Source organism: Gymnoscopelus microlampas (assembly GCF_963454915.1).
Source record: "Gymnoscopelus microlampas genome assembly, chromosome: 23".
Classification (NCBI taxonomy): domain Eukaryota; kingdom Metazoa; phylum Chordata; class Actinopteri; order Myctophiformes; family Myctophidae; genus Gymnoscopelus; species Gymnoscopelus microlampas.
The window spans coordinates 7,987,712-8,003,365 of NC_139960.1; the positions used below are offsets into that span (position 1 = coordinate 7,987,712).

At 39.4% G+C, this 15,654-nt stretch overlaps 1 protein-coding gene across 3 annotated transcripts; it reads left to right on the plus strand.

Moving 5' to 3' along the window:
* The first annotated feature begins 177 nt into the window (after positions 1 to 177).
* On the plus strand, positions 178 to 14,952 carry LOC311040247 (uncharacterized protein). Of its 3 annotated transcripts, none has more exons than XM_084050407.1 (10): positions 178 to 300; positions 4,096 to 4,147; positions 5,324 to 5,796; positions 5,965 to 6,121; positions 8,633 to 9,064; positions 9,994 to 10,440; positions 11,200 to 11,319; positions 11,580 to 11,660; positions 11,796 to 11,892; positions 12,803 to 14,952. In XM_084050407.1, exons 3-10 carry the CDS (start codon positions 5,424 to 5,426, stop codon positions 14,447 to 14,449), a joined length of 3,354 nt encoding a protein of 1,117 aa, XP_083906533.1. In that variant the 5' UTR covers positions 178 to 300; positions 4,096 to 4,147; positions 5,324 to 5,423; the 3' UTR covers positions 14,450 to 14,952. The 3 variants fall into 3 exon arrangements, with proteins under 3 accessions (XP_083906533.1, XP_083906535.1, XP_083906534.1); XM_084050408.1 differs by having other exon boundaries at positions 246 to 300; positions 4,099 to 4,147; XM_084050409.1 differs by lacking the exon at positions 8,633 to 9,064 and having other exon boundaries at positions 5,965 to 6,127.
* The last annotated feature ends 702 nt before the right edge of the window (positions 14,953 to 15,654 follow it).

Below are 15,654 nucleotides of genomic sequence, written 5' to 3' on the forward strand. Positions count from 1 at the left end.
CCATCTTATTCAGTAGACCCAGTTTGTTGTGACTTTTAGTTGCAGTAACATATTGTTGAGTTTGTTCTCAGGTTCTTTTTTAGTTTATTTTCTGTTACCTGCTGTCTTGGTGTTGGTGTGTGTGTGTGGTCATAGAGGCATAAATACATGTTGATCAACTTTTTCAAACTTGAGTAGGGATTGTCTACTGCTGAGAGCTGAATACAGGAAGCATACATTGTGTTATACAATGTATGTATTTTACAGGTATCAGACAAGCAGACATGCATGGTGACTGTACTGTGGAAGCTTGGTGATGAGGTAGGATTACTGTATGAGGACTGACAATATGTTACATTTGTTTATTGTCACATACAATACTTAGGGTGTAAATTAGTGCTTTTCTTTTACTGGCAGAACATATTGTATTGACGTCACGCACGCGGCGCGCGCCTACGTGTGCGCACGCGCACATCACAGCTCGACCAGCATTAAACATGCATTTGATTTTACCGTAATGTGATTCATTTTACTTACGGAAATTACGGGTGTATAAATAGGAGACAATGAGACATGTTGCCGAGCTGGGTGTCCACTGTCGTTGCTGGTGTAGGTCTGTAGGAGGTGCTGCTCTCATGGTCTGCTTTATGAATGATGTTACATTAATTTAACATTAAATGAAATAATTATACAAAGCAGACTAGCAGAGGCTATACATACCACCCTTTTGCTCTTTTTAGAACATGGATCTTTTTATTCAAACTTTCTAATAGTGTTGTTATAACCTTTATTCTGGTGTTTTTCTAACCAACAATATATTTCAGTATTTGTAATATTACGTCAATACTTTTACCTTTCAGTATTTTAACACAGATAACGAAATACGAATGGACAAAATCATTGAACTAACAGGGGCATTTATTTCACTTTAAAACACTTATGGGGTCATTTTAACGTCCAGAACAAGAACAGAAAGCTACGCAAAAGGAGACAAAACGTCTCAAGTATTCATATACTATAATAACAATAATAATAATAATAATGATAATACTTTATTTGTATAGCACCTTTCATGACATGAAATGCAGCTCAAAGTGCTTTACAGAGCAAGAATATAATTACAGAATATAGCTGCAAGCAGCGATAATATGGGGCCAGGAGAGAGAAAGAGAAATGATAATTCCTTTAACAGGTCAGTTCATGAAAGTCCTTGCGGTCTTGTTTCCAATGAGTGCCTGTGAGCAATAAGGGGTTAAGAGTCTTGCTCAGGGACAAATTTCATTTCATCGACACATTTGCTGACCTGGCCTGGAATCGTACCTGGGGCAACCAGAGTCTCTGGCTCCCTAGGCGGGCTCACTAACCACTCAGCTATGGCCACCCCTCAGAGAGAGAGAGAGAGAGAGAGACAAAGAGAAAGAGAGAGAGAGAGAGAGAGAGAGAGAGAGAGAGAGAGAGAGAGAGAGAGAGAGAGAGAGAGAGAGAGAGAAATGGAATAGATTGAAGAGACAGAGAGAGAGACAAATGGAATAGATTGAAGAGACAGAGAGAGAGACAAATGGAATAGATTGAAGAGACAGAGAGAGAGACATGGAAACGGAATAGATTGAAGAGAAAGACATGGAAATGGAATAGATTGAAGAGAGAGAGAGAGCGCCATGGAAACAGAATAGATTGAGTCATGTTTTTTGCATTTCAACTTAAATGAGTCTGCATCAAGTGAGGCTTGAACCGGCAACCTTACGGTCATGAAGCACTCTTAGGTAGCTGCAACACTACCTATAGTGCTATATCTTTGTCCAGGCTGATAATGTCTGTTGAGGATCACAAACTCTTGCCTTCTGTCATGACCCAAGCCCCTGTTTCACTAACACTAAGATCACTCGTTCACAAACCATTTACCAATGAAGAAATTGTACATCTCCTCAGAACCAAAATTAGTGAAAGTAGCCGATCTACAAGCTCACAAACCATTAAAAGTTGTCAGATTGTACATTGGCTATTTTCACAATGAAGTATGTTATACATTGAAAAAACATACTCTCATTGCTATCTGAAAAGTTGTGAGATTGTAGATCAGCTGTATGTAAAAAACACTCAATTAAGTATTTCATGTTATCTTTAACAATTGCAGATGTATTCATTGATAGTCATGTTGTGTGAAATGCAACTTAGATGAAGTCTGCACCAAGTGAGGCTTGAACTGGTGACCTTCAGGTTGTGGGGCACACATTTAAGCGAGAAGCCACCAACAGACAAGAACCTGTGAAAAAGGAGATCACACAGATCATACAGTTTCACGCAAATAGCTGAAAAATCCTGGGTTTAAGTGTTTTTCAAACTGCTCAAGATTGCGGACAATCTAAGGGCGGTGCTTACTGGTCAACGTGATAGATGTGTTCCTCATTAGTCAAGGCACATGTGTAAGCAGGTCTAATGGCTGTCGGCCAAACGAGGCATGACTTTTGCCTGTTTAAAGTTTCAATTTTCAAAAAATTGCTATAGCGCCCCCGTTTGACCAATTGGAGTAAGATTGGTTTCAGTGATATTTGGAATGGCCCTTTACATTTCTGCAAAGTTTCAAAGAATGGTAAGTCTGCATGTATGTGTTAGGGGCAGATGAATAATTGTCATAAAACTGCAATATTCATTGGCTCATTAAAGCTTCATTTTTTCACTTATGGAAGATATTTTGCAAACGTTTTTTGGTATAGGTCCAAAGTTCATGTGTAAAAAGTTTCGTGCAGATTACTCAAAAATCCCAGGAGGAGATAGGTTTTAACTGTTTTTCATATAATTCGAAATGGTGGGAGATCTAAAGGTCAGAGGTCAAAAGTCAGAGGGTGAAAGTTGTTAGGCATGAGGAGACGCATGTGTGCATAGAAGTTTCATGGCTGTAGGTAAAACAGGGCATGAGTTGTACCTGTTCAAAGTTGGCATTTTCAACTGAGTGCTATAGCGCCACCTTTTGACGAAAGATTGTGAGATTTATTTTTTGATCGTTTTTCATGACCATCTATCATATGGCCGAGTTTCATAAAAAGCGTATGCACGGTTCAGCCAGAACTGGCAAAAACGGCAGAAGAAGAAGAAGAAGAAGAAGAAGAAGAAATGGAATAATGCGAATAACAATATGGGTCCATGCTGGAAGCCTGGCCCCATAAAAAGTACAACCAATGTAAAGACGGGGTGCCGTGATTTTCAGTGATTTTTCCCCACCCCTAAAACATAATCATCAGGTATTATGGTTATACTTAACTAGGAGGAAGATTTTTTTCAAAAAAGTATACAGAAATTGTTAAAATTATGTTTTTATGTGGACACGCCTCCAGTTCATTAAGTATACCTGGTTCTCACCTTAGCACCTCCTCCACCACCTTAGCACCACCCACCTGTCCTAGTCCCTCCTCCTCCTCATGCCCACACCTGTTGTGTTATGATAATGAGGGGGAGGGTACAATTTTACTATGTCACTAAAGGGCTGTTTTTCTATTGGCACGTTTGACCCTCAAGGTTTCAGCCTCCAGGTAGAAACTCAAAATAGTCAGAGAAGACATAAAACACCATAAAAACACCACCAGGGGGGCTTAATGAAGTTCTATCAACCTCATAGATACATGAAAAACAGAAAAAGTGCAAAACCATGGCACCACCTCTTTAACAATAAAGCAAAAAAAGAAAAGCAAAAGCATAAAACAACATTAAAATAATAGCAAAACAGTGAGGACATGAATAACCACACAGAGATTTAAAAAACAACCAAAAAGAGTGAAGAAATAGGTCTAGCTATCCACAGAGGCTGCCTGTCTTATGTGTAATGGGAGTTTATTCCAGGCACCTCTATGTCATGTAGGCACCTCGAGCAGGTCAGCACTTGAAGACCTGAGGGGGAACATATTTAGGCACACAATCATAGAGGTAGGAAGGTGCCAGACCATTTAGAGCTTTATGAACTTGTAAAATATGTTTTACATCAATCCTAAAAACAACCGGGAGCCAGTGTAGCGAAGCTATTGTCATTGTACGTTTTATTCTGTTGTTTTTTACTCCAAGCAAACTAAGAACTTATACTGAGTTAATAATATCTTTCCTGTTTGTTTAATATCATTTGTGTAGGAGTTGAAGAGCCGCAAATGTATGGATGATGTCTGTCTTTTGTTCATGTTTGGTAAGTTCTTGTACTTTATTTCATATTATCTCTAAATTGTTGCAGTGTCTATATTATCTATTAAGGGGAACAAAAACATGCGTATCATGTTGAGATATTTGCTTCAACCAACCTTTTCTGGATCAGGGCCCACTTGAAAATCTCCAAAGCGTTGGCATCCCACCCATCTGACCATCCATCTGACCACCTGTGTTAAGTGGTCAGATGGGTGGGCCGTGTGCATTTTAATAATCAATCAATGGATTGTGTTCCAGCTTGAATCAATGGAACAGAAAAAATACCATGTCATTTTTATTTTATTTTATTGTTTTATATTAAAGCAGCACTATGTAACTTTTTTTGGTAACACTTTACTTAAAGGTTGGGTCTTTAATGCATTATAATCACATTTATAATATAGTATAAAGCACTTATAAAGCATTATAACATTTGTTATAAATGTTTATAATCATGTATGACAGCGTTTATAACATATTATAAGTGCTGGTCATAATGCATTATAAGCTGAGTGGAACAGCACATTATAGCTGTCTTAACTTGGTCAGTTATAAAGTGTCTTTTGTTACAAGTTGCTATGCATAATTGTAAACATTTATAATGAGTGTTATGAAGCATTATAAGTGCATTATAATGCATTATAAATGATGGGTTTATGCATTATAATGCATAGACCCTTAATAATAATGGGTTTATGCATTATAATGCATAGACCCATAATAATAATGGGTTTATGCATTATAATGCATAGACCCGACCTTTAAGTGTTACCTTATAAATAATAATATTATTCTGACACAAATTTTGACCTGATGGTCAAGATTCAATTTATCCCCTGAGCAAGCAGGCAGGCTCTATTAGCTCAATGGTGAAAATGTCAGCACTTGCGCAGGAAACCAGGCTCAAATCCGGGGTAGAAGAGGAAAGTTACATAGTGCAGCTTTAATGTTTTAATATTAATGTAATATTATCATTACATTCTTAGTGTTTGCTATTGATTTCGGGGCCACTTTCAATACCATCGTGGCCCACCAGTGGTCCCCGCAGGTTGGAAATCGCTGCTTTAGCCCAGTTGTTGCTGGGCACAGCACCTCTTGTCTGATTTCCTCTGCAGAGAGGAATGGAAGCATCATAAATATTAATCTCTAAAAATAAATGTCTGTCTTTCATTCATGTCAGAGACATAAATAAACGGAGATCAGCTTCAAAGAGATCCTGGACCAGCAAGCAGCACAAGTCTTCACCTGTTACACTACATGTTTGAGAGTAAAGTCACAACATGGCGCCTACAAGTCAGTCAGCTCTGGAATACATCAAGAACGCCAGAACGCACCTGGTGGGAGGATTACAGAATCTTTCCCTTATTGTGGAGTATCTGGTTCAGCAAATTGTGTTAACTGATGATGAGGTCTTTCATATAGAGGAAGAGGTTGATGACTTTGATAAAACAAAAATATTACTGGACTGGGTCACAAAGAAAGGGGAGAAAGCCTGCTATGTATTACTAAAGGTCATTGACATAACTAGGAAGAGTACTTTAAAGATACCAGTATCTGAAGAAGTATCCTCCACCTCCACTCAGAAGAGCAGTTTCAACCTACACCATTGGATCAGCTGCTTTTCTTTCAAAGATGTTGAAATCACCTCTAAAGGTACTGTATGTAAAAGCAAAATGAGCAAATACAGACAGCATGTAACGCTGATACGGTTACTTGCATTGTAAATGTGAAAATACTGTAGAGCTGTGAGAGTGTTAAATATAAAGCCAATATATATAATACAATAAAACCTGAAGCCACTTTACCCACCATCTCCTACAGTCTGGTCCATAGACCTCTCAGAGAGCAAGGTCTCTGACCTCCTAGAGGCGTTGAAACTCCAACCAGAGAAGAAACCAGTAGAGCTGTCAGGCTGGTTATATGAAGAGAGTGAAGTGAGGATCTTCCTTCAGTGTCTACCCTACATCTCACAGCTCAGGTTAATGTGTTTCCTTTCATTTCATGTCTTTCCATAACATGTCAACTCCGTCAGTAAATCCAAACTAAATAAAAATACAATTTAAAAAAGAGTAATACTATTAGCATTAATAGAACCTATTCAACTTTGAAAAATACATTTCGTCAACTCCGTCAGACGCCAGATGTTAACTTTGTCAGATATGCCATTTTATGGAGTTGACATCTAAAAAAAGAAAACTGTGGGAGGTTGGCCCATTACATGGTTTAATAGTCAACACTTTGATCTTTTAAAATATGTTTTCCCGCCATAATTGAAGAATATATATATATAAAAAAAAAAAAAGGTTTTGACAAAGGTTTTGTCCCGATTCTCAAGAATGGGTGCTATCTCAACAGATTGATTTGAAGATAAGGAGGTATGACGTATCCACTCTTATACTGTATGTTTACACCTGGTGTCCCCATTTTGGGCATATCATTTTAGGCAAAGATTTCCAAAACCTTTTAAAAAATATCATAAATAGCAGATCTGCAAGCTCACTTCATGAAGCGATGTGAGCTTGGAGATTGGTTATTTTTGGCACTTGACGTCGCTGAATGACGTAGTATGAAATAGGGCTAGGTGATAAGAGGTTGATTATTTGTACCTTTTGTGACTTAATCCCACCATCAAATGATACGCTATTTTTCATCATAGTTTTGTTATTCTTAATTTCTTTATAATAGTTTTATATTGTTAAAAATATCATACATTTTAAAGTTTTCTTTGTTTTCCATTGAATCTCTCTTTCACCTAAAATCAGATGGATACAGTGTCCATCATTGTTTGTTCTGTTTATGATGCAGAGATCAATATTTCATATTGGATTTTCATTTGAACTGTTGCAGTGTTGCCCATGGAAGGTCAGAAACATCACAAACAACCAGGTTCCTGGGGAAGCTCATCTATGAAGCAGCAGAACGGGAAGAAGAAACAGGAGAGAATATTCTGGAATTGTTGTCTTCTGTGTGTAATTACAAAACATTCCCCTTTATTGACTGTTTTGATGGTTGGTATGACAGGAAGTATCAATGTGATGTAGTACTGTACCTATACTCCTATGTGAAGAACTACGAGACTCAAACAGGCAGAAGTGTTCTTCCAGCATTCCAACCACTTTACCAGTCAGTTCCTACAGTCTGGTCCATAGACCTCTCAGAGAGAAAGGTCTCCCTCCTCCTAGAGGTGCTGAAACTCCAACCAGAGAAGAAACCAGTAGAGCTGAGAGGCTGTTCAGATGAGAGTGAAGTGAGGATCTTCCTTCAGTGTCTACCCTACATCTCACAACTCAGGTTAATGTGTTTCCTTTCATTTAATATTTGTCTGTATATAAAAGTCATCAGGTATGATTATCCAATTTAATTAATTATCTTAACTGATTATTTGTCACCTTTTTTTGCACTAAATTTACAACAGACAAATATCATTTTGAATTTTATTATCCTATTATAAATATCTCTATAACCTGGAGAAAACTGTCAGTATGTCCTGTCAGTATCGATCTGAAATGGCACATGGGTATGATCATTGGTATATGCAAGGATCTACAAAGCTGATTTTCAAACATCCCCAAATTTAAGCTGTTTATTAGCATTGTTGCCATGGGCTATGGGATCTGTAGGCCTACACAGTAACATCTTGAGTGTTCATTTAACTTTGAGAGGAACGTAACCAAATGTACCTGTAAAGGTCCATTTGGTTACATTTGTATACTCTCACAGTTACTAATGGAGCTGTGCAGCATATGTAGAGTCAACTAGAGAAATGCTATAAGTATGCTATGCCAGGGGAGGGTAGAGTACTGGAAATCTGAAGTAAAAGTACTTCTCCCACAAAAAAAGTACTTGAGTAAAAGTAAAAATTAAACCAATAGAGATGATAGACTAGTAGTCATATGAAGATCAAGTGAAGTGAGGATCTTCCTTCAGTGTCTAACCTGCATCCCACAACTCAGGTTAATGTGTTTTTCTTTCATTGAATATTTGTCTAAATATAAAAGCTGTCTCAACAGATGTTTGTTTTTTGTTGTTGTTTTCCTTAAAGATAATGAGGTATGATTTATGTACTCTTATGTAATTAACCACTTTCAACCTGGTGTCCCTATTTTGAGCATGTCATTATAGGCAAAAATAGATCTACAAGCTCACAAAAGCATCATGTGATGCATTGTGAGCTTGTAAATCTGCTATTTTCATCACGTGACACCGTCGAATGACTACGTATGAAATAGGGCTTAAGTGGTTAAAAGGCATTGATTATTTGTAACTTTTGTGATTTTTTCCCCAGCATCAAATGATACACTGTCTGTCTTCATAGCTTGGTTATTCTTTATGATAGGTTTAGAAGTTTTGTATTTCATACACTTAAAAGTTTTCTTTCATTTTCCACTGACTCTTTAACCTGAAATCTGATGGATACAGTGTTTTATTTTATTCTGTTTATGATACAGAGATCAATATTTCATGTTGATTTTCATTTAAAATGTTGCAGTGTCTATGATCGAGAAACAACCAAGATCCTGGGGAAGCTCATCTGTGAAGCAGCAGAACAGGATAAAGAAACAGGAGTGAAGTTTCTGGAATTGTTTTATTCTGTGTGTAATTACAAAACATTCCCCCTTATTGACTGGAATGATGATTGGTACCACAGGAAGTATCAATGTAATGTACTACTGGACCTATACTCCTATGTGAAGAACTATGAGACTCAAACAGGCAAAAGTGTTCTTCCAGCATTACAACCAGTTAACCAATCAGTTCCTGCAGTCTGGTCCATAGACCTCTCAGAAAGAAAGGCCTCCCTCCTCCAAGAAGTGCTGAAACTCCAACCAGAGAAGAAACCAGTAGAGCTGACAGGCTGGTCAGATGAAGAGAGGGAAGTGAGGATCTTCCTTCAGTGTCTACCCTACATCTCACAGCTCAGGTTAATGCGTTTTGTTTCATTTAATATTTGCCTACATCTAAAAGCAATCCAGATTAAATATAAAGATAATGAGGTATGATTATCCAATTTAATTAAGTATGAACTGATTATTTGTCACTTTTTGGCCACTGAATTTACAACAGACAAATATAATTTGGGATGTTATATCCTATTATAAATAACACTGAGGATTTACTGTATAGTTGTGGTGACGGTCCAAAGTCTGCCTGTTTTAATGTAAAGAGCTGTGCAGCCATGCAACAAGATAAAATATAAGTTATAAGTATGCTATACCAGAGGAGGGTAGAGGACTGGAAATCTGTACTCAAGTAAAAGTAACTTCTCCCATAAAGAAGTGCTCGAGTAAATGTAAAAGTGAAACCAGTAGAGATGATAGTGAAGTGAGTCTTCCTTCAGTGTCTATCCTACATCTCACAATTTAGGTTAATATTTTTGTTGTTGTTGTTGTTTTTTAGATAATGATGTATTATCTATTTACTCTTATGTATTGAAACACTTTAAATCTGGTGTCCCTATTTTGGGCATGTCGTTATAGACAAAACCTTCCAAAAATAGCAGATTTACAAGCTCACAAAAGCATTATGAAGTGATGCTATGTGAGCTTGTAGATCAGCTATCTTCATCTTGTGACACTTGTGGCTTAAGTGGTTAAAAGGGATTGATTATTTGTAACTTTTGTGATTTTATCCCAGCATCAAATGATATACTATCTGTCTTCATAGCTTGGTTATTCTTTATGATAGTTTTAGAAATTAAGTATATCATACACTTTAAAGTTTCCTTTCATTATCCACTGACTCTTTGACCTGAAATCTGATAGACACAGTGTTGACCTTTTTATTTTATTTTATTCTGTTTATGATACAAAGATCAATATTTAATGTTGTTTTTCATTTAATCTTTTGCAGTGTTGCTGATGGATGGTCAGGAACTTCAGAAACAACTGAGTTCCTGGGGAAGCTCATCTGTGAAGCAGCAGAACAGGAAGAAGAAACAGGAGAGAAGTTTCTGGAATTGTTGTCGTCTGTGTGTAACTACAAAACATTCCCCTTTATTGACTGTTTTGATGATTGCTACGACAGGAAGTATCAATGTGATATACTACTGTACCTATACTCCTATGTGAAGAACTATGAGACTCAAACAGGCAGAAGTGTTTTTCCAGCATTACAAACAGTTTACCAGTCAGTTCCTACAGTCTGGTCCATAGACCTCTCAGAAAGAAAGGTCTCCCTCCTCCTAGAGGTGCTGAAACTCCAACCAGAGAAGAAACCAGTAGAGCTGACAGGCTGGTCAGATGAAGAGAGTGAAGTGAGGATCTTCCTACAGTGTCTACCCTACATCTCACAGCTCAGGTTAATGTGTTTCCTCTCATTTAATATGTGTGTACATTTAAAAGCCATCCAGCTTTTCTAAAGATAATGTGGTATGATAATCCACTTAAGTTCACTCATTATGAACTGATCATTTGTCAAGTTGCCAAAATATGTTGCTAGAACCACCAGAGTTTCCACCTCTCGATTTTATCTTTGGCCACCGACGGTGGCGTTTTTCTCCATCGCGGTAACTGTTGGTAACTGGTGTGGTTGTCTGTCTGTGAGAATAATCTCCCCGGCATCCCCGCACGGTAATGTTACATCGCAATCTAAATTTAACTTCCCGAGAAAAAAAAGAGCAATTTTGGCTGTTTTTGTTAGTCCGAGAGCGAGAGGGTACAGGACCACGGGTCCATATGGTTCCATTTGTACAAAAACAGCCAAAATGGCTCTTTTTTTGACTTGACACATTGACACATTGACTTGACACATTGACTGCCAAAGTTGAAACATCGTCTTGCCAGAGAAAACGAGCGATTTTGCTGTACCTTTGAAAAATCATGGAATATTCTCTGTGACCTTGGAGCGGAGCTGTGTGTGTTTTTTTCCTTTTTTTTGGTTGCCACTACGCGACCCCAACGGCACCTTTCTAGTTTGAGAACTGCTGCTCTAAATGCACACTGTGTGTCCTGTCCTGTCCTGTCCTGTCCTGTCCTGTCCTGTCCTGTCCTGTCCTGTCCTGTCCTGTCCTGTCCTGTCCTGTCCTGTCTGTCTGTCTGTCTGTCTGTCTGTCTGTAGATGTTTGGCCCAGGTTCTAGAACACTCTGAGGTACTGACAGAACTGGACCTCAGTCACTGTCAACTCACTGACCAGCTAGAGACTCTGATCCCCCACCTGCACAAACCACAAGTCCTGGAGTGAGTAGTCCTATAGAATGGAGGTGTCTGTGTGTGTGTGTGTGTGTGTGTGTGTGTGTGTGTGTGTGTGTGTGTGTGTGTGTGTGTGTGTGTGTGTGTGTGTGTGTGTGTGTGTGTGTGTGTGTGTGTGTGTGTGTGTGTGTGTGTGTGTGTGTGTGTGTGTGTGTGTGTGTGTGTGTGTGTGTGTGTGTGTGTGTACATGTGTCAACATGAGGTACTAATCTATTCCTTTTTCCTTTCTCATCCTTGTGTTGTTGTAGTCTGAGTCACAATAACACTGATACTCTAACAGACAGATTAGTCCAGCTGCTCTCCATCAATACCTCCATCCAAACTGCACGGTGAGTAGAATGCAATACTTGTGTTTGAATATGTTCATTATTAACAGAATAACTTATTGTTCTCAGGAGTGTAGCTCAATCATCAACATGGTTTTCTACACACATCACACCTTTCAACCTTTGATGTTTTTCCAGACTCTTCAACAACTGCTTTAAGGACACAACTTCCTTCCTGAAACTGGATGTGGCAAATCGCTTAAACATCTTTTTTACAACCATAGCCACAACACTGGTAAACAAACTGCCCTCCACCTCCAAAAGGCTTTTGACACAGTTAATCACTCTATTTTGATTGGTAAGCTAAAAGCAATTGGTTTTGATAGTACATCAGTGAGCTGGATGCGATCCTATCTGGAGGGGTGGGAACAGGTGGTGGAGGTGAACGGAACCCCCCCCACCCCCCTCCTAGTGAGCTGTGGCGTTCCGCAAGGAGGCATACTAGGACCTTTACTGTTCCTGATATATGTAAACGACATGTCATCAGCATGTGACTGCAACCTGTTCCTGTTCGCGGATGACTCGGCTCTGCTGGTCTCGGACAGGGACAGACTGCAGGTTGAAAAAGCTCTCGGCTTTGAACTCGATGAGATCCGCATCTGGCTCGCTGATAACAAACTATCATTACACCTGGGAAAAACTGAATCCACTCTCTTTGGGTCTAGTTTTAACCTCGGCAAGGACAACAGCTTCACAATCAAAGTGGGTGATAATGTTATTACAAGAAAAGATGTTGAGATGCAAGGACGTCTGTGTCTCTGCCATGTTGAAGGGGAGGGGCAAGGCATGGCAGAGTGCGGATACAGCGCTTTTAATTAATGATGTCAAAAATATAAAATTAGTTAGAAAAAAAAATGTTCACATTTGTGGCACCTCCTATGGATCGAAATGAAATCACTTTTGGCTCTTATTGTTTCTTGAAGACAATTAAAATGTTTAATCTCTTGTTTCTAAAAAAAGAAAAATGTTTCTATAGTCAAAATGTTCATCTACTGGTAGAGTGCCATTGAAGCAAGGCTAAGCGCCAGGAATCACACAGTCAGTCAGTCGGCAGGGAACTGGTGCTGTAGTCTTATAAGGTTCATACTTTATTTAATATCCATGATTTGATGTAATATTATCTTTTCTCTTTTTTGCATGGTGAGATGGAAGCTGAGTCTGATCATGATGATGATGATGATGAGACATCCACACCACTATACAGGAAACGGCATGAAGGTCCCTCATCACAAGATTCTCCACGGGTAGTTCCCCCCTCTGTTGCTACGGTGTCTCCCCATCCCCCCATGTTGCCTTCTCCATCCGTATCACAACAGTCCTCCCAACATTTCCCAGAAGAAATGTCATGTGACACAGCCTGTGCTTTCTCAACCACAGACCATGCTGTTACAGAGTCACTGTCCTCTCCACATCCCTCATTCGAGCTCCAAGATGAAACTGATCTTAGTAGATGCTTCAGCGGTTTGAGGATGGGAGAATCCATTTCCCTGCCTCGTTCTCGCAGCTTACCCTCACTGAGTCAAAGTCCATGCATAGAGAACATGGCAAGTTTCCCAGCAAAGCGCTCTCACAGTTTAAATTATGTTACACTATTGGACAAAACACAGACAATTACACCTGACATCATTGTTGTAGAAAACAAGAAAAGATACAGGTTCCACTGCACCCAAGCAGGACTGTTCCAATGCTGTGTGACCGGCTTGGTGTTTAAGATGGAGACGGAGACAGACGTGACTTACAGGACTGTCCCTTGGAACCGAAGGCTTCAAGGCCAGCTTGGCAAGAGGCCTGCAGGACCACTGTTTGACATCAAATGTCCTCCGGGGTCTGTGTGTCAGTTACACCTTCCACACTGTGAAATCCTCTCCATGGGTGGAGGCAAGTCCTTGTATGTTGTCCATGTGAGGGATGAGGGCATTGAGTTTATCAAGCCCGATGTGATCACAGAAACTCATGTCATCATAAATATAACAGAATGTTCACTCTATGGTATTATAAGTACAGGTTTAAAATTACTTTACGACAGCCCGGCCCCCAGTCCCCCCAGTCCTATCCGTGCATTGGTGTTACCGTTTTATACACCACCAACGGATGATAATCCACGTTCAATCCTGAAAGTATTGCTGCTTCCTGGGAACGTTGTGCTGGATGAAGTGCTGAACGTAAGGAAGAAGAGAGATTTACATGGAGAAGAGATTTACATCGAAGTCCCTCCCTGCAAACTAATCCCAGATCAAGAATACACCCTCTCCACTTCCCCTCAACACGATTCCATCATAATTCAACCAAAGAAGACAACATTTGAAGTTGATGAATCTGCTTATACAAATTACATGCCAACATTTGATGTGATCTTAAAGGAAAGGTTTAGGGATGATGTTATGTTGCTTCTAAAACCCCTTTCCCAGTCGCATGAAATGCCTTTTGTAGACAGTAACACCTCAGACAGTGCTTGGGAACATTTTGTATCCCTTCAAGCTCCTGCTTTAAGAAGACAACAAGTTGAGCACACACTGAGTCTTGAAGTGAAAGACAAACTGTTTTCTGTGCGGAGCAGCTTCATCGACAGCATTTCAGCTCCCAACCTCAAATGTGTCGTGGACAAACTTTTTGAGAAGAGGATGCTAACTGAAGTTGAGCGGGAGACAGCCGAAGGGATGCAGGTGAAACATGAAAAGGCAACTTTTGTCATCGATACAGTGAGGAAGAAAGGAGCTTTTGCAAGTGCAAGCCTGATATTGATTCTCTGTGAAATCGACCCACTCCTCTCTGGACATCTTGGGTTGATGTAAAACTGTACCGGTGGACTTAAAACACCTTCAGTATGTATTCAACGTCCTGCCTCGTTTTCCGTTCTATCCATAAGGGTCCATTTGGTTACATCTGTACACTCTCTGAGTTACAAATAGATGAATGAACACTGGGGATTTTATAAAGAAAGCTGGATCTACTGTATTCCCACAACCAAGTGACAGGCAGCCCACACTGGACTACAGCCTACGATCACAGGCCTACTGACATGTGTCAGTACCCAGAACCCACACTGAGTTTGTTAATAAAGGCCTTCCCTTTATTTGCCTGGAATGACCTTTAATTGTCTAATATCATATAATATTACCTGCTGCAATGTGTTGATGTACCTTATGTCTAACCTCATACTGTACCAGTTGGATTTGCTATGTGTATATATACTGTATTTAGATATCTTGTTGATTTGCCTTTATTTTTCTCCCTGTGTCTCTGTGTACAGTAATGTTGATTACTGTATAGTAGTGTTATATTTATCTCATAAACATGACCTTTCATTTCATGTTGTCCTTCTGTGTCTTGTATATGACTGCTGCCATTCTTTGCTTGAAAAAGTGTCTACCTTGTAAAATGAAGGTAAAATAAAATAGAAAAAGTTTTTCCCCGGCCTAGCCTATTATATGACATGCCTAAAATATGGAAAAAAATATGGAAAAAAAAGTACGCAGGAGCCGAGATACAGGATTTTAAATGATAAGTTAACCAGGGAGTGAATGGAGCAGTAAATCTTCGGATGACGTTTTTTTATTTATTGGAAATGACGGAGATCTCTACTTTACATTTCGAAGAGACTCTTGAGATATAGCAGCCCTGTCACGACTACTCTGCTCTGCAGGGCAGGAATTTCCTGGAGGCCATCATGAAGGCCACTGTTCCCCCTCAGTCAGGCCTCATCATGCCCTTCAAAAACTGATTTGCCCTGAGGCCACAGTGGCCTTGCCCCGCCCTCATTGCCCCAGTGTCCCAGCTGTTTTCACCGTTTCCTCCTCTGCCACTTTCCTGTCAATACAGTGCTTGGACACCTGAGTGTTTTGTTGACATTCTGACTCCCATGACTCCCATCTTCATATTATTGCAGTGACTGATTAGACCAGGACTGAGGGTCTTTTGACTCAGGAGTTTGTATAGATATTGGTAATTTGTAAATACCAATTAATTATTTTGTGGAATAATGTTGTTTGTTTGTTTT

Bases quoted from the DNA above. Each gene is read 5' to 3' on its own strand.
- LOC311040247 (XM_084050407.1), top strand. From the start codon at position 5,424: ATGGCGCCTACAAGTCAGTCAGCTCTGGAATACATCAAGAACGCCAGA. The intron at 5,797-5,964 runs GTACTGTATGTA...CATCTCCTACAG, and splicing joins TGTTGAAATCACCTCTAAAG to TCTGGTCCATAGACCTCTCA. The intron at 11,661-11,795 runs GTGAGTAGAATG...ATGTTTTTCCAG, and splicing joins ACCTCCATCCAAACTGCACG to ACTCTTCAACAACTGCTTTA.